This window comes from Crocodylus siamensis, chromosome 4, assembly GCF_052110815.1.
Source record: "Crocodylus siamensis isolate JL-2025a chromosome 4, ASM5211081v1, whole genome shotgun sequence".
NCBI classification, from domain to species: domain Eukaryota; kingdom Metazoa; phylum Chordata; order Crocodylia; family Crocodylidae; genus Crocodylus; species Crocodylus siamensis.
In genome coordinates, this window is record NC_143398.1 from 132,467,440 (window position 1) to 132,491,947 (window position 24,508).

The 24,508-nt window shown below is 46.5% G+C and overlaps 2 protein-coding genes across 3 annotated transcripts in view; one reads left to right on the forward strand and one right to left on the reverse strand.

Annotated features, from left to right (window-relative positions):
- Positions 1–3,369: 3,369 nt before the first annotated feature.
- On the reverse strand, positions 3,370–11,451 carry PKDREJ (polycystin family receptor for egg jelly). Its single transcript, XM_090041614.1, has one exon. The coding sequence runs from the start codon at positions 11,449–11,451 to the stop codon at positions 3,370–3,372; it is 8,082 nt and encodes a 2,693-aa protein (XP_089897740.1).
- An 834-nt stretch (positions 11,452–12,285) lies between these two features.
- LOC149866513 (tetratricopeptide repeat protein 38-like) overlaps positions 12,286–24,508 on the forward strand; it is a 47,550-nt gene continuing 35,327 nt past the window's right edge. Inside the window, exons 1-4 of one of the 2 annotated variants that reach the window (XM_090043815.1) lie at positions 12,286–12,390; positions 18,771–18,848; positions 19,120–19,201; positions 24,010–24,181. In XM_090043815.1, the coding sequence (XP_089899941.1) occupies positions 18,825–18,848; positions 19,120–19,201; positions 24,010–24,181 (278 nt within the window). In that variant the 5' untranslated portion in view covers positions 12,286–12,390; positions 18,771–18,824. Of the gene's footprint in view, positions 12,391–12,434; positions 12,535–18,770; positions 18,849–19,119; positions 19,202–24,009; positions 24,182–24,508 lie in introns of those variants that run through there. The other variant, XM_090043814.1, reaches the window with a different exon arrangement.

A 24,508-nucleotide genomic window follows, 5' to 3' on the forward strand; every position in this document is an offset into this window, starting at 1 on the left:
GGACTTAAGGAGCCGGCAGCCGCACCTAGCATTGGACTAGTTCCAGTGTTGGAACGCAAGGGCTTGCTCATGAACCAACAGACCCCCTTTGTATCCGGCATACTGTAACTGAAGAAACATCAGAGACTCCACTTCTCGACTGCCTCTCATCATAGCTTAGGCAGCATATCTACGCTCTCTATACTTATATTTACTACAACTTCATTCCAACCGGCCTCCCCTCTTATTCGTAAGAGGGTGAGGCCAGGTGAGTGAATAAAACCTTTTGTTTTACCTTATATCTGCTCTGTAATAACTTCTACTACTAACATGCCATCTCAATGAGCTGTTGACCAGTTCTGGGACTTAAGGAGCCGGCAGCCGCACCTAGCATTGGACTGGTTCCAGTGCTGGAACGCAAGGGCTAGCTCCGGAACCTCGTGAACCAACGGACATCCTATAGACTTATTACAAAGAAATTAACAACTTACTCTAAGTCGTCTACTTGCGCCAGCTCGGCAAACCTCGAGGGTGGCTATAAAGCTACCTCCAATCCCGCCCCACAAGCCGCGTGCTCGCCTGCTCCGCAAAGCCCGCGGCTCCCCAAGCGGTGCTGGAATCGCAAGCCCAGCATTCTGCCACATACTAATACGCTAGGGACCTAGGGCTATATTATTCAGTTTAAGATCAAAGCAAAAACAAATATTACTTCATTGGATTGTACATTAATTTGCTGTATCATATGTTGCATATTAAAAACACAACAAACTAGGCAAGAAAAAAAATTAAATGTTGTTTCTTTGTCCTGTAGTGATTAGAATTAATTGTACAACTTTAGAATCATGAAAGAAAATCAAGCCTTCTTAAGCATCTTGACAGTGTATCTATCCAATAACTGGAAGTTATTTTCACGTGTGTTTTAATGTTAACCAGAGTTAATGTTTCCACAACTGAATTAATGTTTTTAGCTAGAGTTAAAAACAGTCTGCAGGGCTATGAAATAGGAGCTACTTTACCAGGAGTAAATAGCAGACAGCAGAACTGAAGAAAAAAGAATAGCTTGATTAGTGGAAACTTAAAACATTAAGAAGAGGGTCGTTAATGCTGGAATGAAGAGTTCAGAAAGAATCAGGTAAAATACAATGAGCCACAAAATCATGTGACACCCTCTCTGCTGCCTGAATAGAAATGATGCTGCCACTGCCAACTTGTTTTAAACTTTGAGTGGACCATATCCTATGCAAAACATATTCTATGTAAAAAAATCCCCCCACAAATATATTCAAGCCTCATGAATAGGTGTTTTACTTGCACCTTTCAGTGACTTCATAAACACCAATCATATGATAAGCTCTATAAATCAAATGTGGAAGGGACACAGTCATCAAAATGTGAATGTTAGCTGCTGTAGATGCAGCTGAGCCATCCATCTCTGATCTTTTCACAAGATTAAGTCTGAATCTGTATTCAGTGCCGGTTATTGACAGAGCCTCACTTAGGTAGTTATATTAGCAAGAAATAGTCATGTGTTCTGAGGAAGCTGATAAGGTTTCATTTATTTCTGATTTCTATAGAAAAATGCACACTTGTAATACAAATTGATTTAATCAACATATCGGACAATATTTTAAAATTAACTCACACTAGAAATTCTCTATGAATATTCAGTAATATCAGAAGTTTGTCTGGTAAAACCCCCACTTCTTGGAACAGAATGTAGACTTAGAATTTATTCAAATGATGCAGTAAGACAGTGTTTCCACACAAGATGTGAACACACACATACACACACACAACTCAGTTGCATCTTTAGAGATGAGGATGATGGAGTATTCTGGTCCACATAGATTCTGTAAAGCAAACAATGTAGAGATACCAGAAAAAGGGTTTATTATGAGTTTTATCTAACAAGCTTCAAGGCATTTCTTATGTATGAAGTAATGAAGCAAATCCTTTCTTCTTGCGTATACCTGTTGGTCTCTTGTGCCCATCTATACATTCAGGTAAGGGTGTAATAGGATTGGATGCTTAATCAATATAGTCACACCTTCCATGCCAAACATGCATGGCAGGCGGTATAACTGTGGGATACAGCTAACAAGCTTCAAGGCAGTTCTTCTGTATGGTGTTGAAGCAAATCCTTTCTTCTTGCGTGTACCTATTGGTCTCTTAGGGCTAGTCCAGATGTTCAGGTAAAGGCACGATAGGATCAGATGTTCAATCCACACAGTCACACCTCCTGTCATACCATACATGTGTGGCAGACAGAATGGCTGTGGGATCCAGCATCAGATCCTATCACACCTTTTTGCTGGTTAGGGGGAGCCCAGGATTGCAATCCCAGGCTCCCCCTGCACCAGCTCCCATTGCTGTGAGCCTCACAGCTGGCCAGGCTCACAGCGGCGGCAATGTTTTCCCCACTGCCTCTATTACAAGCCCCGCAGCTGAAGAGGCTCATAGTAGCAGCAGCATTCCCTCTGGTGTCCTCCCTCTGAGCCAGGCAGCTGTCAAGTCTCACAGCAGGGGTAGTGTTCTGCCTACTGGTGCAAGTCCTGCAGCTGATTAAGCTTGCAGTGGTAGCAGCATTCCCCCCACTCCCCTCACAGTGAGCAATATGGGAGTGGGCAGCATTTTCGTCACTACTCTCATTGTGGACTCTGCAGCTAATGAAGCTAGCTAATTGCAGCTAGGTCACAACTTACAGCATAATTAAATGGTTAATCACACTTGAAGTGTAACATATAGATGGGGTCTTATAGTCTTCACTTAGCAAAAGGTAACATTAACTAATATTCAGGTGGAGTAGAAAAATACAAAATTGTACTGAAAAGATGCAAAAAATATTAAATTTTAGAGTTTTTGTTCAATACCAATTTTCTTGAGAACTTGACTGTACCATTGTTAAATTCCTTTGGTAGGGAAATTTAGGCTTGAAGTAGTATTTTAAATTGCTAAGTGGACTTACTAAAAGGTGTTCTATTTTTTCTTATATTTTCAGATTGCAGTTTGTTAAGGGTTGCCATCAAATTGTGGGTCAAGAACCTCTTGGTACATTCTGAGTCCTCTGTTCAAAGCAAATTTGATCAGCCCCAATTTGCAATTGTATTGTCATTAGAGGGAAGAATGACCTGAAAACTACAGAACTGATCCCTCACCTGCAACCTACGAATTATTGCAGAAATTGATGGCTGTTTTAAAGTATCATGGAAATTGGGCCATAGGATTTTGGGATACATAGGAGAACTTGTCATGAGTGGTTAAATGTTGAGAATTCTCTCACATTGTTTTAGAAAATGTTCTGGGTGTTCACCTGGCAAATTAATTTGTTTTCTCTGTAATAGTTGAACAATCTTTGAAGTTGCTCTTACTGCATATAAAACTCTGTATTATCTATATGACAAGATAAACCATTTTCTTTCCATTTATTTTTTTGGTTTTGAGCCCTAAATGTCGATAGTTCCTCCTCTCAGGTTGTCCATACAGTATACTATGAAAAAGATCGGGATCACTTGTGGAAGGTGTCCTACAGGTGATGTAATACCATATCCTTCTCATCTTATGAACTAAAAAGGTAACCACTTCTGCCTCATCAGATGGTTCTTCATATACCGGCTGTTTCATATCTTCATAGGCAGACATAATCACAGCTTGGAACAAATTAATCAAGACACAGATCATCACCAGCATAAAAGAGGCTAGAAAAAGACCGCCCAGTAAGCGGTTGGATGTAAATTCCGTATCCTCAAAAGCTGAAACACAATAGGAGAATATAGTCTGAGCTGAATGAATCATATTATTGTAATTCCATTCGTGCTGGCCAAATGCTAGGTACCCAAATGCCATGTAAACAAAAAAGTACACTGCCACCACAAGTGCCATGGAGCAGATGCCAGGAAGAGCTGCCAAGATTGATCTTTGTGCCAGGCGAACATCATAAAAGAATCTGGAATACCTGAGAGTTTTCAAAACAATGAGAAATGCCAGAAAGCCCAGAGTTATCCTCAAGGTCTGATCTACATGAGACACTGCATGGAATGGAATGAAATTGTATGGGTGAAGCAAGTAAAACTTGACTATGTCTTCTGCCATCATAAATTTGATAATTTGTAGAGCAACAAAGACAAAAAGCACTGATTTCAGGCTAAAGTTGATCAAATTAGAAACATTTTTTATATAATCTTTCCTTTTTTGGTATATCATGTGAATCTCATCTGCAATATAAATGAAGAGAAAACCAGGGACAGCCAAGAAGCCCAACATTTGGATTTTAGTTAGATGGCGGAAAATGGGAAGTGTAAAGGAATGTACGGACAAGCTTGTATTGAGGAGCCCAAAATAAGAAACTTCAAATATAATGGAGATACTGCAAAACAAATGTATATCTGGATTGAATGTAGTGAGTTCAACAATCACAGCCCATGTCTCTTCATCAAGCCAACTGCTATTTTGTAAAGCTTCCAGCCTTTTGGTTGAATTAGGCCGTTGTTCTTCAGGAAAAAAATAAAAAGTGTACCCCCCTGGTCCATATGTATGTAACTCTCCATAGGAAAAATAAGTCCATTGATTTGTGTTTGACTGGTAAGTAAATCCTGCATAGCTGCTGGCATCACTGGAAACAGATTTGTTGGTAGCCTCTGTCCAGGACCTAACATGGTCACCTTTCTCTTCGGGGTCACTGCCATATATGGGAAGACAATGGCTTTCACTTATCACAAATTTATTTACAAAGCTGTCAGGGTGGAAGCATTTTTTTTTACTGCTTTTAGCCCTTACTTGCCGCATCCTAGGTAAACCAAGGATTTTAGACCAGCTGTCTGAAAGAAAGGTTGGTTGGTTGTCATTGTGGATCAAAGGCAGAAAAACATTGTTCACCCACAAGTAAATGTGTTCTAGTTGCGCCACATTGGAGAGCTGAAGAGAAAACTGTTTATGGGTAACCTGGTTGTAGTAAAAACTGTTGGTGTTTTCTTCAGAGTAAGCAATATTCAGCACAAGGGTTAAAAAGATAAAGTGACTGATGGTGTCCTTTAGGAAAATGAAAGCTTTGTTTTTTATCATCTCTCTTTTCAACATGATTGCAATCTCGTCTTCTTCTAAAGGCTGATACTGCTTACTGCCTCGGGCTTTCACAAGCTTATAGTGCATTTCTCTCATCTCATCTGCATCCATAGTAACCTCATCCAACTTAATCTCAAGATAATTTTCCCGGGTTGACCATGGGATGTGTACACAGTACTTTGGTCTAATTGCACTTAGGGCAGAAAGAAGGACAATTTTGAGGGTTTGAAAAAGCAGCACACTCTCAAGAAAAGATGTTATGGAGGCTACAAGCCATTCCAGTGAGGTCTGGTAGCCATAGGACAAACCATATAATACGATGAAAAATGATGACACCCCAACCACTGCTATGATCAATGCCCAAGAAACATAGATGCACCACCAAGAAAAAATTATCTCTGGCCTCTTGCGAAAGCGCAAGTAGGGAATGTTTAGTGGCCTCCTTTCTTTCCTATTGCCATTGCCCTTTTGTTCTGCATAATTATTGCTGAAATTGGTGTTTGGTGATAGATTCTGTCGGGTTTTTGGCTCTCGAGTTGATTCAGCTGGTACTTGCTCCTCCTCTGCTGCAATAGCATTTGCAGCACCCTCAGAAATGGCACAGTTACTCCAGTTATTTGATTTTCTTTGTTTTTTTTCCTTCCTAATATCTTGTGAACTGTAGGGACTTCCAGAATGGGATGGGTTCTCCAAAGACCTGGGACTCGCAGATCGTGCTGAAGTTTCTGAAAGGTACCATTTTTGCAGGCGCTCCCTCCAGTTCCTCAGGTTTTCAGACATGAAGGGTGAACTTTCTTCTGTGGGCTTCTGCTCTGTTCTCTGTGAAGGTGGCTCCTTCTGGGAGTACTTAAACAATGCAGTTATAATTATTTGCACTGGTATGATAACCAAAGCACTTTCAATTCCAGTGGCTATTGATCTCAAATACCGTATTTCTATTGAATAGTCTTCATTCTTCTCAACATTAAAAAACATAATGTTTATGAGCAGAGTCAATAACAATCCTGCCAAACAGCAAGACAATCTTTGGAGCCTGTTGAAAGAGCCGGTGACAACTTGAGAAAAAACAGAAAACCATATGTGATTATCTATCAAGTCATTTGCAAAATTTATCAAGAAATAGTCCTTTTTTAATAAAGGTACTTTTTGATTTGTAACAACAAATGTCCTGTCCAGTAAATGATCCTCTTTGCCAAGAGCAAGCCATTTTCTGCAAATGAACAACCAAAATTCTCTAGTGTACATATTTTCAACTTTCACTCGGCTTAAAAACCAATCTGGAGAAGAACCTGCATTGTTATGCCAGACCCGCAAAGCATAAATGTCTCCCAAATAATTCTTGGTAGTTAGCAAAACAGTATCTGTACCTCCACGAAGCAAAGATGGATAATTTGGGTGCTGTAAGCAATGCACATCACTGACGCCACGTTGGCCTATAAGTTGAAGAAAAACATCTGCTGTGGTTCCAGCCCCAAAGCGACTGCCTGTGTATAAAGTGACTAAGAAGCATACTTTATCAAAAGGATCATTGTCAGGCAAAACTATAACTCTGTCTCTGCTGAGTTTATCAGCCCTGTCTTTTCTCATGGCCCAGATTGCCAAGAGACAATAAACCAAAAAAATGAAAGCCACAGTTAGAAGGGTCACTGGATTCCTGGGTATGTTTTCTAAAAGAGACCTTTCCAGATCTACTATGTTGGGAATGACTAACACTTTGGCAGCCAGGAATTTGATATTGTCTTTCAAAGACCCTGGGATCATGCGGCTTCCTACTGCCTGGATGCCTGGTTTCATCTTGCAGATGCAGTGCACTCTTTCCCAGTTGGTTTTAGGGCCAATTGTGCATGAGTCTCCTTCCCACTGACTCTGCACTCCATCTAGGTCTAGACACTCAGCATTAAACAGGGCTATTTTCACCAAGTCACTGTTTTGCTTCCTTATAATGGAGCTTGTTTGCAAGACAACAGAGACATTCCATCTATTGGCCCCGCTGCCTGGGGCTGTCTCTCTTAGCAATGCTGGTGACAGACAGATAATGTTAGGAGTCTGAATCACACAATCAGTGATCCTTGAATTATTCCCACTTGTAGGAAATTTGGGAGATGCAGTAAAAGAAGCTATTGGAGAATCATGGCTGACATTAAGATCTGCATATAGAAGTACCTCAAAAGAAACTTTTAATCGGGTCAAAATCTGGATATATATACTACTGGCGTTTCTGTTCACTTCAAAAGCAAATCTTCCAGTTGTTTGAGGGAGTGTCTTATCAGGTCCAATTGTCAGCTGAAAAGCTGCAGAATCTTTATCTTTTCTAGCAATCATCATCTCTGCTACTTCAGGAACGATCCCTATGGTGTCACCATTAGCCTTAGCTCCCATCATTTTGAACCCAGTGACCATTGTTGTAATATCGGAAGGGTGACCCAACCAAGGGAAGGGGTTCTCTTCAAATTCATAAAGAACTGTGGAAATAACAGCATCTATTGGCAATTCTGAATGATCTTCCTGTTTCAGTGTCGGGTAAAAACAGTTCTGGCAATCTTTCCTGGCAGAGAAAGCACTTGCAACATCCCACTTTTCATCTTTTTTTAGAGTCATATTCCAGGTTTGGGACTCCATGAGCGTTTCAGTTTTTCCAGGGACTTTGCCCTGTAAGACAACGTCTGCTAAATCTTCCATGATGGAGAAGCTTTGTTTCACTACATTCACATTGACATCATTAATAGAAGCTCTCAAGACATTGGATAAGCCTGTTAGTACCCCAGCAGTCAGCAGCTCTGCTTCTTCAGACCCAAGGTTTCCTTTTCTATGTCTTTTCAGTGCCTCACCCACTTCTGACAGTTTATTAACAGAAATACGTTGTGATTCAACATTGACTTCGCTAATTTCCTCTGTAATCTGAGAAATGCAAGCGGTCACTTGATTAACTTCCATTATACTGGCAGTAGAAATTCCTATAGATATGTTAAGAAGGCTTTCCCGAAATTCAGCCTTAGAGACCTGGAGATCTAGTGCATCTTCAACATCATTTAAAAGGGAGGCCACCATATAAACCAAATAGCCTGCATTAAAAAAATCTCCAGTTTGAAGAAAAGATGTCATTGGTGCATCTGACCCACTGGTTAAAGCCAACAGTTCATTTAGCACCACTTCTGGTGGTTTATTTTCAGTTGGATCCTGCACTGTTGCCTGCAAACTTACTTGAGAAAATGCTCCAAGTGAATCAGAGATTTGGATATAGATTGTAAGAGCATAGTTCTTGAATGGTATGCCAATAGGGAGAAAAGAAGGAGGGGATTTTGGTTCATAACCAAAATAGACTATTGTCCCAAATGAATTTTCCTGCAGAGTAGTGATTTTACTTGTTTTTAATGAATCTGAAGCTGCTATTACTTTATATGTGAGAGGTAAATTCCTGTCTGAAAATCCACTACATTGAACGATGAAGGTGGTCTGGAATGCAATACCCTCAGTTGGATTGATTGTGCACCTTCCAATTCTAGGGGCAGAATTGACATAAAAAGAATACCTGGAGACTGATGATGCACCACTCCCAGTCGTTATTTTTAGGACAAGTGTATATGACTGGTCTGCAATATTTACAAAACTTAAAGCATTTATAGACAAGTATGCAGTAAACCTCCCTGTTGATGTTTTGGAAGCCCAATCAAATCTTTTTTCAGTGAGTCTTTCTGATAAAAGGGACCAGCGATAGACTAGTTGACTAGTAGTTCTACAGTTCAGGCATTTCCCAGATAAAGTAAATCTATCAGTTGGAATTACAATTCGACCACAGTTTTCTAAGCATACAACATTCAGGCGTGGTGGGCGTCCAGACTGCACACTAACAGTTTGGTCCACAGAACTGTTTCTGCCACCTTTTTCAATTACAAGACGAAAATGATACCTGGCATTCCCTGGAAGGGTTTCTGGCAAAACGGTCTGAATAGGACCAGAGGAGTTTATCCACTTCAAATCCACCTGATCCGGATGACAGGCTCCGGTTTCACTCAATTGCATGTTTACATAGTCTACTGCATGTTTGCTGCAATACCAAGTAAATGTGATTCCCTCTAATCCTGTTGATGAATCGGGATCCTGGGAAGAAGATCCATCCAGAGTCCACTCATCTGAATACCCCACTGTTCGGAAACTGCCTCCTCTAATGTTTGCCACCAGGTCACCTGACTCCATTCGAAGGTAAGCTCTGTCTGATCCACTCAGAACTTGTGAAGTAACTATTGAAGTTATATTAATAGAGAAAATAATCAGATATAAGCCAATATCTAAACTATGCTTGGGTATTGGTAAAAAGACCATGTTTTTATTCCGGATCATAGGTGTATCTAAAGGAGCTGTCAAGTCTGGTTCAGTTGTCATGTCTGGAACAGCATAAATTTGCCAGCGTGGGTTTCTAGCTAAACCTCCAGTGCAGTTCGTCTGAAGGATGATAAACAAAGTAAGAAGCACCTCCCTTCTACCCCGTATAACAGGATCAGGGAGATCAGGTTTCTTGATCTGAACAGTCTGTAGGGAACAGGTTCTTCGCTGACAAGAGACCAATGACTCTATGACTTTGGAAGCATAATTGTTGACTGTGACTTTTAACACAGCAGGTGTAAGTCCACTTCTGATGCAGTCCACTCTTGCCACAAACCCTGTGTATTGGGCAGGATTAAAAGGTAAAACAGAACGCTGGACAAAGTGTGCTGCATTTTTCACATGGTCACTGTAAGTATAAGTACTGTTCTGGATGAGCTGCTCTTTCTTTGACCCAAACACCTGCAGATTGAAGGTCCACTCACACTGCAGCATGGGATGTTGCACAGGGATAAACCAAACAATGTAAACTGAAGTCTGCAAAAAAGAATGGGTGCTGTTGAAAACATGGACTTCGATATCTCTGTCTAACAGAGATCTGAAGAGGGCTCCTTGCCGGTTCAGATAAAGGTGCATGTTGAACTTGTACCACTGCAACTTGACAAATTCAACTGTGAGTAGGTAGGAGAGGTTCTGCTGTTGAAAGAGTACATAGTGGATGCTGGAACCATTACTGGGAGCACCAGCCTCATTTTCTTGGGTTATATAATAGAGTCCGTGGGCCTGGCTGAAAATGTAAATGCCCATTTTGGTCTTCTTGGGTTTCAGTGTGATGTACACAGGAGTCTGGCTGCTTGTTTTCAGGCTCAGTGCAGCACCAGACAAACTCAGCTCCCCTTCCATCTCCCCCAGCCAGTCTCCATCCACATGGAAGTATATGCTCGCTATGAGCATCTCACCAAGCTTCCGGGATGTGGGGAGAGCACAGAAGTTGCTCTGCCAGGCAAAAGGATTGTAGGACGTAGACCAGTTCCCTGTACCTTGCAGATCCAGCAGGCTATAAGCCAGTGTCCTGGGACCAAGGGTCTGGAGTTCCCAGGACAGGCTGAGGGGCTGCTGAGAGACACTGAGCATCTTAGAGTGGATGCTGAGCACGTGGAGCAAGGCAGGCTCCACCCTCAGGGACAGACTGAGTCGAATGGGAGGCCCCTGCTCAATGCTGACTGAGACAATGTAGAGGCCAGGGCGATGATAGCGCACAGTCAGGTGGTAGCTGTAGTAGGAGGCACAGGCCTGGTGCATCTCCACTCTGGGGTAGGCAGAAGCTGGGGGTGGCTCATGATGCTGGTTGCTGGGGATGAGAAGTGCAGGGGGGCTGCTCCCATGGCTACTGAAGCGATAATGCCAGCGGGAGCTTTTCAGGCGTGCACACCAGCCCAGCTGCACTGGCTGCCATTCCTGAATGGGGAGTCCCTGAGGCCAAAGCAGGAAGAGCCTCACATCTTGTCCAGAAACTTCAATGCTCAGATTGCGGTGGAGGCATGTTGGTGCGGTGCATGAGGCTGACACGCACTGTACTGTGATGCGGCTTGAGGCCCAGGGTGGAGCTGGGCTCCCCCGAGCCAGGCCTGGACCCAGCACCACCCATCCTGACCAGCGAGAGGTGTCCTGCACCCAGGCCGTATCCCGATACCAGCGGCACCGTGGTGGGGGCAACAGCTCAGTCTGCCCCTCCCTGCTTGTGGCTATAGCTCCAGGGGCTGGTCTGTAGCGCAGCTGGATGGCACCATCCCACAGGCAGGAGACCCAGAGCTCGTTGTCCTGGCGCCGATAGACACGTCCGTGGGGGTCAGAGCAAGAGACCAGCAGTGGCAAGGGCTGGAAGCTGGGAGGCGCAAAGGCTGCTGCGGTGGGGCAGCGGAAGCTCAGGAGGTGCAGGAGGAGGCTGGGGAGCAGTGGTCTGTGCATGGCAATGAGAAGGTGAGAGGCGCAGACCCCTGGGCTAGGAACACCAGTTGTTGCCCAACTGCTCCAACTGCCAAGGGACAGCCGCATGCAGCCCAGAACCTCCTCATCATCCTGCACATGCACCATGGCCTCCCCATGGCACCCCGCACCAGCGTCCCTCTGGTTGTTCCCACAACCTGACTCCCCTGCCACACCCTCACCCTGCCCCCTCCTCCCCAGGCCCCCACGGGACCAAGCCCAGTTTCCCCCTGGCTGCCTCTGGCCCTGGTCTGGTGCAAAAGGGCCCCCGGGGGGGCAGTGGGGGGCGGCAGGAGGCGGCTCGCATGGGATCTGAGGCGGTCAGCCCCCGTCCTGCAGGGCCCGGGGGGCTGAGAGCCAGCGGGGAGTGCGACCCGGAGCGGGGTCCAGGCAGGGGGTAGGATCTCGGTGGAGCGGGGTCCACATTGGGATCCCACCAGGGGGTTGGTTCTACTGTGAAGTCCGGAGCCGGACCAGTGGGACCCGCAGTGGGGTCCGGGGGGGGTGGGGATCCACAGTGAGATCCTGACTGGGATCCAGGGGGCGCTGGGATTTAGAGTGGGATCTGCTCCGGGAACTGGGGCCTGGCTGCGCTGCCGCCTGCCCAGAGCGAGGTGCTGCCGCGTTTTAAATATAAAATGATCCTGTTGGAAGCTCAAAATGATCCTGTCTGCTGAAAAACCGCCGTGCTCTAGACAATTATGCCAAGAAGCATTACATAACTACGGAAACAAGTCTTCTTCCTTGCTGTACACATTTTTTTTTTTGGTTTTTTTTTTTTTGCACCGGTCCTGGAAGCACTGCAATACCAGGTCAATGCATGGAGTGGACGGAGCACGCTCCGGTTCCACCAACCAATACCAAAAAGAATCTGCTCAATATGAACCTCCTGTGGAGGACATATCAGCGGGCCAAAAGCCCCACGAATGCGGGGAGAGGCTGCAGGGCCTGCCCGTGCTTCCTGTACACTGCTCACTGCACCTTGGCAGTGAGTGAGTGAGAAGGGGTCAGCGACGTTCAAGTGTCTTTATTTGGAGGCGGGTCGTGGTAAGACCTTGCGGGGGGGTTTGCTCCTCCTCCTCGGCCCCGCCCCGAGGCCGGCAGTACTGGGCCGCACTGGGGCGGGCGCGGCGCGGCGCGGCGCGGGGCTGGATCCGGAGCTGGATCATGGCGCCGCTGCGGGACTGCCAGGTGCGGAGGAGGGGGGCGGGCGCCGGACAGCTGGTTCCCCGCGCTGCAGCGAGGCGAGAGCCGGGCCCGCGCGTCCCCTCGCCTCGCCCTCAGTGTGCCCGGCCGGGGCCGCCCTGTCAGTCACCCTCGGCCAGGGCTATGGCGGGGCTCCCGCGGCCTCAGGCAGAGCTGAGGAGCTCCGCTTCCCGCGCTTGGATTCCCACTAGCCTCTCTCCCTACTCTGGTAGCTCATTTCCCAGCCCCGTAGAGCCGTGCTTCTCACCATTTTTGGACCAGGACCTATCTGTAAACATCGATGGCCAGTCCTGACCCCATACTCCTCACCCGCTGCCGCCAGCCCCAGTGCGTGGGGCACGGGGACCTCAAGCAACCCCTCGCGGGCTGGAGCTGTGCCAGCCGGCAAGGGGAAAGCCCACCGTTTCCCACGTTTTTTGCCGTGTAAAGGAGAACCTTTTTTAAAAGTTTCTTTGCAACCCTTCCATATATTCTTGTGACTCACTTTTGGGTCACAACTCGCGGGCTGAGAAACGCTGCTGTAGACTAAAGCTTAGCCCCAGCTAAAAACCCTAACTCAGGTGTGGTTATATTAACTCTGGTGTTGCAATGACTGGCAGTGGCATGTGGGAGGCATTGCCAAGATGCTGGAGAAGGCTAGGTTTACATCTATGACTCTGAAGAAGAGATTTGCCTTTCACTGTAATGGCTTCAGGTTTTCCTGGGGAGGTCAGGTCACCTTGAATGCAATCATGTAGTGAAGGCTTGAGACCTGTCCAAATGATGCACTGTGGATAGCGCCCCCCTACCAGAGTCTAGCCTCCCACTGGAAGGATCTCACAAGGGGGATTTCCCCCTATCTTGCTTCTTTGGTCTCTTGGCTAAGAGCAAATAGGATTCAGGGGCATCCGAACCCCAAGACCTCTGGGCTTGGTTCCTGTATGCCAGATGCCTGCCATGGATTTGGAAGCGTCTAAAACCTCAAACTGAAGGGTCTGGGAGGGAACATACATGCCCGTGGTGGACCTGAATGCCTGGGCTCTCTGCCCAGTGAATGAAATTCAGAAATAATTTGACTGTTTTGGCCTGAGACATAAAATTAGAAATAAATAAATACAACCCAGGACTGACATCACAGCATCTTTTGACTGTTTTTACTATGCACCAGGCATTTTGAAAAGGACCCAGCACTGCGATGCTTGCAGTTGTATAAGTGGCAAAATGCTCATCAGCGGTGAGAAAATGGCGCCGGCGCGCTTTTGAACTGAAACATATCGGAGGTGCTTTAGTTCAAAAGCGCACCACTGCCATTTTCTGCATGTTGTCACTTATACAACTGCATATGGCGTAGTGCAGTTTGCCTCAGCTCATGTGTGAAGCAGACTCAATTAATTGAGTCTGCTCCAAAGCAGCGAATCTCTGGCGCATTGCAGGACAGAAAAATGTATATAAATGCCCATAGTCCCTGCCCTATAGTGTATTAGTAAAGCATTGAGCTTTTCTTTAACTGGAGAAGGATGTCTGTTCTGTTCTATGTGAAGATGTTCCCCACCATTTGCACCCTCCTTTTCAAAATCCTGGATCCGCCCATGCATACAGGTACTTCCAACTGTTGTGTGTTGTGGTCAGCTGCAACAACGGAGTTGGAAGTACACACATTTCCATCTGGGTGTGTACTTGCAACTGTCTGTATGTGGCACTGGTACAAAAGAAGGTAGGAAAGCACTGAAACAGGCTTCCCAAAGAGGTGGTGGAAACTCCATCCTTAGAAGTTTTTATGATCCAGGTAGACCAAGCCTTACCTGAGATGATCTAGCTGGTCCTGCTCTGAGCAGGGGGTTGGACTAGATGACCTCCTGAAGTCCCTTCCAACCCTCATTTTCTATGGTTCTGTGAATCACTGTGAAGAAATTCTTGAGATTTCTAAAACACATGTTGTCACTGATTAGTTGCTTCAGATGTTCACGGTCGAGTTCATATTAAAAAGTATTTTAAAATGGAAACTGAGTCTAGACAAATACTGTAAAGGTACCAGAAATAATTGTCCATTAGTAGAGAAGAGATTAGGTGGCTACCCAATTATTTCATATGTATGTTCTATAAAATCTGTGTAAGAGAGGAAGATTCGTTTCAACTGTCATCCTTTGTGTAGCTCTTTAAATATCGTTAGGATTATCCAGTGGATAAAAAGTATTAGATGTGAGTCTGTTCCCTGAGGAGGTTGATCTGAAAAGCATTTATAAGCTTCAATACAGAAACACAAAGAAAAGTGGTCAATGTAGTTTTAGATTACTTATGAAAAAGATGACATCAAAAGAATGCTGCTTAGATTTTAAAGGTAAACTCCAGAGAGTTTAGGGACTGACATTAAGATCTCCCATGCCACTTAAGTTCTAACCCCTTGTGTAGCTGTCCTGTCAGACAAATAGAGCATGCTATTAAAAACCATTTGCCTATGCATAAAGGAGAATAATTATAGTTGTACAGATCATTTTTATACTAAATTAGGTGTTTTTCAGAATGATTGTTGGTTTTTTTATCAGAGTAGTGGGTCTCTTTTAGGAATGGTCATGAAGACAACCATGAAAGTTTGCCAACTACCCCATTGTATAAAGCTTACATCGTCTAACCCAGTTAGTGAATGAGGTTTTCTGTTAGATTTCCTGGTTATAAATTACCATGGAAGATGCAAAACCTCAGTTTTTGTTGGACAGTTTATCCAATGAGGGTGTAATATAGCGTCACTAAATTTTGTACGGCTGAATTCTTTTGGTGTTTCTGTATTGCCTTGTGTTACCTGGTGGCCCTGTGAGTTCTTTTGCGTATTCTCTCCTGACAGCTCCACTCAAATGAGGGATATGGCAAGTACAGGTTTCCCTCAATTTATGCGAGAATTCGCTCTTATGCAATGAGCATATTTAGACCCATAATTCATTATATGCAAGGTAAATTCTCTCTTATGTGATCAGCGTAGACACTCCCCCCATCTCCGCTCAAGCAGGTAAGTCCTTTGGGGGAGGCCATGGCCCAACTCTTCCCCACCGCAGCTGTGGCGACCCCAGGAGCAGCCTGTGCCAGCTGCATGCAGCCATTGGGATGCACAGTGCTCTGCCTCCCCCCTGCCCCCCTTTATCCCCCATGCCTGGGCTCCGCTTGTCCACGCTTAACTTTGTTCCTGGGCTGCACCATGCTCTGGTGCAGGCAGCTGGTGTCAGCTGTGTGCTGGAGCTGCCCCGGGAGCAGCCGACACCAGCTGCCTGCACCAGGGCACAGTGCAGCCCAGGAGCAGAGGTGAGTGTAGATGAGTGGAGCTCAGGCGCGGTGGGGAGAGGCAAAGCATGATGCAGCCCAGCAGCTGGCGCCAGCCACTCCCAGGGTGTTGGAGCAGGGGCTGGGGTGAGTGCCACTCTGTTCCCTCTTTTGCTGCCTTGTACAGCGCTGGGAGCAGCACTCCTCCCTCAACCCCTTCCCTAGTCCCAGCCTCCCTCCCTCCCTCCCCGCCATGGGAACCTATCTCTATTTTTGCATTGTAAAATGGGTTCACTTTATGCAAATTCAATTTATGCGCCGTTCTCCGGGAATGCATGTACTGCATAAATTGAGGGAAACCTGTTTTGGCAAATGGTGGAACTGCTTCTCTGTATAGCAAAGCGCAGAATTTTGGTGCCCTGTAGTTTTCAGAAGGGCACTCTGAAGTTGATGATGCTAGCTAATAATTGAAGTTTAAAGAGCGAATGGTTAGATAGCACTGGCACTCAAACTTTTTTGGGTCATGTACTTGTAAGTTTATTATGCTTCTGTGTACCCTGTGATTCTGGGTTACAGACAATAAAATACAAAGGACTTTGTTGCGTGGTAATTTTGGGTGGCTCCTGGAGCTCTTAACCTCTGGGTTGTCCATGCATTAAAACCCGAAGGTGGTTATAAGCACTTGTTATGTGGCTCAAAATTAGGCCACTCAGTGGTAGGATTATCTCTGATCCCTGTATGCAGCTTGTTACACTAAGGGGTAGACATTCTAAGTTACACCTTAGTGTAACCACCCCACCGGCCTTCTCTCCTGCGCTGGCCCTGATCAGGCCCACTGCCCCACCTTGGCCCTCCTTAGCACCCCAGATCCCCGCTCACTGCCCCTTTGCCTTCCCCCCCATCCCCACCCTGTAATTGTGGCTACTGGGGGGGTGCAGGCAGGGAAGGGGTAACCTGATTGCCTGACCACTGCTGAATTGCTGCAGCTCTCTGCAGAGCCCAGAGGGCTTGTGGGGGGAACTGGGAGAACCACAAGGGGCTGGGGGGAAGTCCAGAATGGGGCTGGAGGTGGGGGGTGGAGATTCTACCTTTCAGTCCTCCAGGCCCTGCTGCTGGCTTGAAGGTGTGATTGCTTCAAATTTGAGAGAGAACTAGCACCCATAAACATTTGTGCCATGCACAGTGTAATACAGGGGTGGGCAAAATACGGCCTGAGGACCAGATCCAGCTTGCGAAGCCATTCTATCTAGTCTACAGGGCCCCTAAAAATATAGAAGATTAATATTTGTCTGCCCTTGGTTCCTGTAAAAAATAACAGGAACCAAGGGCAGTAGGACCCAGGGGAAGCCTGGCAGGCTCTCACAGCAGCAGGGCCTGCCCAGCCCTGCCCTGCTCCCCCATCCAAAAGCCACATGCTGTAGCTGCTCACAGCCTGCCTGGGGCTGCCTGTGGCCTGCTGTGGACAGCCCCGTGCAGGCCGTGAGCGCCTGCAGCAAGGAGCACCAGCCATGGGGCAGGAGAGGAGCCGCTTTTCCCCCCAGCACTCAGAGCTTTTCCCTGGGCTCCTTCCTTGCTCCTTCCCAGCGTGGAGGAAAGCGGCCCCTCGCCTGCCCCATGGTTGGCGCTCCCTGCTGCAGCTGCTCACAGCCCGCATGGGGATATCCAGAGCTGGCACAGGCAGCCCCAGGCGGGCTGCGAGTGGCTGCAGTGTGGGGTGCCGGCCATGGGGCAGGGAGGGGCTGCTTTCCCCCACGCGCTCAGCACCACCTTGTAACCCAGCCCCATTGCCAGCCTGGGCTCCAGGCTAGCCCATCGGGGCTGTGCGTGGTGACGGCACCTGCAGCCCCCCGCTTGCCGTGCTGGGTAGTGTCTGCCACTGCTGCCTGTGGGCTGCTCAGCGCGCAAGCTCTGGGGCAGGTTACGACTGGTGCTGAGCATGGGGAAAAGCAGCCCCTTGCTCGACCCGTGGCCAGCGCCCTCCGGTGTAGCCACTTGCAGCCACTTGTGCCTGCTCCAGACAGCCCCACACAGGCTGCAAGCACCTGCAGCAGGGAGTGCTGGCCATGGGGCGGGTGAGGTGCCACTTCCCCGTACTCAGCACCAGCTTCTTCCTTGCCAGCAAGCAGGGGATTGGGGCTGTGTGCTGCCACTCACCTGTACCGGAGGGCTGGGGCATACTGGGTGTGAGTGGGCGGGGAGCCAGCGGGAAGACAGCCTACACCGGTGTCCTGGGGCCAGTGCCAGTGGGGCCCAGAGGAGGATGGCAGGACTGCAGGGTCCCAGCTGGCAGGGGATCTATGGAGCCAGGCCAGCTCCCACTCTTCTGCTGGTGCAGCCTAACCTGGGTCCACAGACCCCTGCCAGCCTGCGCTCCGCTTTGGGCCCCACTAGTGCTGGCCCTGGGACAAATTTTCCCAAGATGGTGACCAGGGGGTGGGGCACCTGTCAAGGGGCTGGGCTATCTATGCAGCCCTGGACAGCCTGCCTAAACTGGGTAAGCGGCCCTCCGCCCAAAATAATTGCCCGTCCCTGATGTAATGTGTAACAAGGTCCCAATACTCTCTATGTCAGTACAACCACACTATGAATAAGAGTGTTTTTCATTTCTGAATTTTGCTTTTATTCTTTCCCATTCTTTTTTCTGTGTACTTTCTGGGCATTTGCCACATACCACCAATGGTATATATTTTCCTACCTGGGAAACTAACCTAGAGTTACAAGACCACAGAGGACACTCTACTGTACAATTTATTTTACCCTTTCTTCCATCATTATTATTCCTCCCTCACTACCCCCTTTCAGAGGTGTGTTTGCTTGAGTAAAAGGGGTGTGTGGGTATTCAAACTGTCCTGTCAGGCTTTTTTTTTTTTTTTTTGGCAGGTGAAAGACATTGCTGGAAACCTGTTACTTCAATTCCTATGTCTCAACAAATACAGCATCTAAGAGATCAGTGTATGATGAGTAAACAGTTTCACATTTTCATGTTTTTTCAGGCCTGGAAGGATGCTGGACTTGCTCTATCCACGACTAGTAATGAGGCCTGCAAGATGTTTGATGCCATACTGACTCAGGTATGACAGAAGGGTTTGGGTTAAGTGGGTATTCAGAGGATTGTGTTGTTTCAGTTGATTTCCAAATTCCAGCCTGAAAGAACAGTCAGGATAAAACCATAGTTCCAAGAAGCAGAGTCCCCGACCTATAGGATTACTGATTTAATGTTCTTTCTGAATCTAATATCTATTCAGTCTTCTTTTTTAACCTTTATATGACTTGAGTTTCAGCTAGGGCAATGAAAGAAACTCAGTTCCACTTGTGTCTAGTTGGTGTCCTTTTCTGTTGCAGTATGCAACATGGACCAATGATATGAGCCTGGGAGGCATTGAGGGATGTCTCACCAAGTTAAAAGCAGCAGATCCAAATTTTAGTAAGTATAACCTTTTGATTGTTTGTATTGTTGCTGGACATGTAGTGTCATGGTTTTATCTGCTTATTTCTCAGGGGATCTGTTGGATTAGGATAACATTTTTGGTTTTGGACATCCTTTTTGCCTTCTCTAGCACATTTTCTTCTCTATAGTATCTTTTATCTGTGTTTTACTTCTCTTTTCAGTAGCAAACAGGAGAAATGGTAAATAGGTTAATAAAAAAAGATAATAGAATGTAACAAGGAAAAAGAAAAATCATTAATTTGTGGTATGCAGAAAGAGAACTTGTCACATTTCATCATGTCATGTTAAATGAGACCCTCCTGGTGCATGGCAGCCACCTCCACACTGTGCAGTATCCCTAAGTCTCTCCAAGACTTCTGGCTGCAGACCCCTTGGCTCTGCAGGCTGTGCCACGATGTCCTACATCCAGGGATAAGGGCAGAAAGCGGTAACAGTTAGAGATTCATAGATTCTAGGGTCGGAAGAGACCTCAGCAGGCCATCTAGTCCGAGCCCCTGCCCCTGGCAGGCAAGAAAAGGGTCACCAAACCTGGGATCATGTGATCCCAGCCAGATGCCTGTCCAGTTTCCTCTTGAAGACCCCCAAGGATGGGGCGAACACTACCTCCCTTGAAAACCTATTCCAGATCCTGGCAACCCTGACCGTGAAGAACTTTTTTCTAATATCCAGTCTAAACCTACTCTCCAGTAGCTTATGGCCATTGTTCCTTGTTGTTCCAGGGGGTGCCCTGGTAAAGAGCTCATTGCCTACTTCGTGTTGCTCTCCCCTTATGAATTTGTACGCTGCCACAAGGTCTTCTCTCAGCTTTCTCTAGGAGAAGCTGAAGAGGTTAAGGTCCCTTAGCCTTTCCTCGTAGGGTTTTCCCTGCAGGCCTCCAGTCAGATGAGTGGCTCTTCTTTGGACCTTCTCCAGGTTGTCTGTATCCTGCTTGAACTGCGGCATCCAGAACTGGACACAGTACTCCAGCTGTGGCCTGGCCAGTGCCACATAGAGGAAGAATCACCTCCCTGGACCTGTTTGTGAAGCGCCTATGAATGCACGACAAGGTGCGATTGGCTCTGCCAGCTACTTCATCATGTTGATGACTCTTGGTCATCCTGGAGTCGACAGTGACTCAAAGATCTCTTTCTGCCCCAGTGGTACTAAGAAGGTCCCCCCCCACCACAGCCTATAGTTAAGATGGCAGTTTTTTCTCCCGAGATGTAGCACCTTGCACTTGTCCTTATTGAATTGCATCCTGTTGCTCTCTTCCCACTTCCCCATCCTGTTGAGGTCAGCCTGGATCTGGTTTCTTCTCTCCAGGGTGTTAGCTTCACCCCATATTTTTGTGTTGTCTGCAAGTTTGGACAGGGTGCTTTCCACCCCCACATCCAGATCCCTGATGAAGATGTTGAACTGCAGCGGCCCCAGAACTGAGGCCTGAGAGGCTCTGCTGCACACATCTTTCCAGGTTGACACTGACCCATCCACCACCACCCTCTGAGTGCGACCCCTGAGCCAGTTTGCTACCCATTTTACTGTAGGCAAAACTCAGTTAATCAGCCAGGACCTGCCTGCTGTAAACCCATGTGGTTACCCTTCTGCATCACATTAGCTCCCACAGATGTGTTCCTTGATAATTTTTTCGAGGATTTTCCCTGGGATAGAGGTAAGGCTGACCGGTCTATAGTTCCCTGGATCCTCCTCCTTCCCTTTCTTAAAGATTGGGATGACATTGGCCTTCTTCCAGTCCTCTGGGACCTGACCCGAGCACCATGAGTGCTCATATATTGTTGCTAGTGGTTCAGCTATGACACTTGCTAATTCCTTCATTACCCATGGGCGGAGTCCCTCTGGTCTTGGTGATTTGAACACACCCAGTCCCTCCAAGTGTCCTTTTACCGTGTTAGCACTGACTGTTTGTCAGCTAATGTTCCCCTTGTTGATGTCCGTGATACATACTGAGTGTTTGTCTAGATTCCTGTTTAAGAAGACAGAGACAAAAACCTCATTGAAGAACTCTGCCTTGTCCTTGCTATCCGTCACTAAGCCCCCCTGTCTGTCCTGTAGGGAGTCCTATGCTACCCTGCACCCTCTTTTTGCTCCCAGCATACCTAAAGAAGGATTTTTTATTATCCTTAATCCCTGCTGCTAGCCTGAGTTCTAGAGCTGCCTTGGCCTTCCTGTCTCCTTACAGGTGTGGGCCAAGGAAGTGTACTCCTCCTTGCTAGCTACCCCCTGCTTCCACTTTCTTTATGCTACTTTTTTTGCCCTTAAGGTATCCTGGACCCTGGTTAGCCAAAGGGGCTTCTTAGTCCCTTTGCCCCCTTTCCTCTGCCATGGGATTGTCTCTCTCTGAGCCCAAAGAATGGTATCCTTGAGGAATGACCACCCCTCCTGGACCCCCAAAGCATCTAGGCTCTTGGTTTCTAGTACCATGCTAACCAATCCCCTGAGCCTATTAAAGTCATCCCTTTTAAAGTTTAGCACCTGTATCCTGCTAGGTATAGTGCCCACTCTTATCTGGATAGTAAATTTCATCATTTGATGATCGCTGTCCCCTAAGTTGCCTTGAATCTGCAGGTCCCCCACCAGGTCATCCCCTGTGGCCAACACCAAGTCAAGCAAGGCATTACCCCCGGTGGGATGCCTTGCCTCCTGTGTGAGGTGGAGGTCCTGAATACAGGTTAAGAACCTGTGTGAGCAGTTAGATCTAGCTGACTGTTCCTCCCAGCATATGTCTGGGTAGTTAAGGTCCCCCATGACTATCATGTCTCTAGACCGCACAGCCTCTGAGAGCTGCCTGGAAAATTCCCCGTCTACCACCTGGTGAGGAGGCCTGTAGTAGACCCTCACCATCAGGTCCCTTTCACCCCGACCCCCTTGGATCCTAATTTACAGCATCTCTGCTTGTCCATCCTCTGATCCCAGTTTGATCAGGGATCAGATTAGAGATTAGAGAGTGGTGGTGATTAGGGATTAGAGAGTGATGGTGGGGAATGGTGCCTGGATAGGAAGCCTAAGGGCTACAGGTAATCCTCTCAGGAGTCGCATGCAGCCCATGGACTACCTGTTGAACATCCCTGGATTAGGCCATCAGAAGGATACAGTACTGTGTAAACCTCTCCTGCTAGAAGATGAACATGGTAGCAGTTATGAATAATAGTGTATGTAAAGGACAGATTTATACATAAAGAAAATAGCAATCCTCTTGTGGCATGGTGGAGTATATTTTGATGGGTGGAAAGTACCGTGAAATGAAAGTTGGGAATTGTAGGCTTACTTGTTTGGTCGGCTAAGTAAAATAAATTCATTTTAAAATGCATTTAAAGGTATACACTCAACAAAGAAAACATCTTTACAATTTTTGAGGCAGTTCTGTAGATAGACAGGACAAAGGTATTAAAAAGTCTTTAGTATCCATTCCATTCTTGAATTAGCTTGTATTTTGAGGATAATTTTACCCGTAGCAGAGACTAGAGCTGCCCACTGGGCAAACATTTTATACTGGCTCCTCTGACCTTGCTGCATGGAACAGTATCTCAATTAGCACCATCGCTCTTTACAGAGCATGATGTATGCACCGATGATTACTTTGGCTCCTGAGTCCAATGGGCTAATGACAGTCCTGTGCACAGGTAGGATGCATCCATGCACCACAGTGCTCTGAATCCAAACAGCAGAGTCTTTCCTCCCCTGGGAAAAAAGAGGAAAGAATCTGCTGTGCAGATTTCAGGATGCTTGCAAAGATGTCTTAGCACAATTTGAAATCTCTGTGGATGTCTGGGAAAGGAGTGCAGAATGCTGCTCTTGTTGGCAGAGTCATCTTGCAGATGGACCAAGGCACTGTGAGGTGGACAAGATCAAGTTTTGTGATGACCAGCATCAGAAGAGCAGTATCTGAGTATCTTGTAAATAACAAGGGAACAAAAACAAGAGTTAAACAACTGGGAAGCAGGGGCGTTGCTAACTGTTTGGCTGTTATGAAATAGTAACTATCATGCTGCAGCTGTTTAACTCTGCCAAATTTAATATGTCTATCCCCAGAAAACCCTGCGGGAGGAAAATTTCCCATTGGAAAGGAACTTTACACTGCAGACAGCAAGCACGGAGTAGAGGCAGTCTGAGAGGAACGTGTTGCTCCTCTGTGATGTGTATCACAGCCAATAAAATGAACAGCCCACGAGTCCTGATCCTCTGTGTACCTGTTATGTTATTCTAAATATGTTGCTCTCATGCTTTCTCTCTCTCTCACTGCCAGTGAGGTTACATCCCATTGTGACTCTTAGTGTCTTACATGTTCTCCATCCATCCCCATCTTTATCCTTGCATGTTCTCAGTCCCTGTACTGACAACCTGGTATTAAGTCCTCTCTAACTTCTTAGCTGTTGCTGCCCCTGAGTACAGTGCCTCTGTAGTCACTGTGATCTGCATTTCATTGTCATTTTTGCGCATGGGCTATTATGAAGCAGAGGGAAACTGTTCTACAAAAGTTCTGTTCTACAGTAGGCTTAAAAAAGCATTGGCGCCTAGTACCATTACTAATACTAAAGTTGGTATTTGGGGACAGAGGAGGGTTGTAGAAATGTTTAAGGAGAATTTGAAAATAACCAGTTTTCGGATGAGGAAAATTTCAGGTTCCTGCTAGTAACTCAGTGTGTGATTTGGGCTTTATGTTAGACTGTAACCAGTTTTGGCACTACTGTTTGCTGGTATGACATCAGTAGTTTGGCCATCATTTATTGTACTTGCTAAACTATCTGCAATTCTGCATATCTGAAGTTTGTATCTGTTGCTTTCTTCAGCAATGGGACATGTGATTGCTAATGGCTTGGCTTTGGTTGGCACTGGGAGTTCAGTGCGGTTAGACAAAGACCTGGACAGTGCAGTAAAGAAGATGATGGCTCTTTCAAAATCACAGTTGTTGACCGAAAGGGAGAAACTACATGTGTCTGCATTAGATTTGTATGTCCGTGGGTAAGTAGTTGTTTTTTAGTGGGATGAAAAGGGAGGCATGGCTTGGTTTTATCATTCAACCTCTGTGACTTATCACATGCAGGCCTACCTCCTTGTGGGCTGGGTCAGGACCCACCCTATCACTGCTTATCCCACCCCCAAGTTCCTGTGGGCTCATCCCACCCCTTCAGGAGCCCCACAGGCCAGGTAACACAGCTCTGCCTGGTAGATATGGTCTGTGGGCCTTATCTTTGACATTCCTGGTTTAGAATAAGGCGTATGTTGAAGACAGCATAACTAATGTTCTTGTACGTCTAAAAACTAAGAAATTACTGCAAGGGAGAAGAC

Excerpts from the sequence above, each read along its gene's own strand:
- PKDREJ (XM_090041614.1), bottom strand. The coding sequence starts at position 11,451 with ATGGTGCATGTGCAGGATGATGAGGAGGTTCTGGGCTGCATGCGGCTG.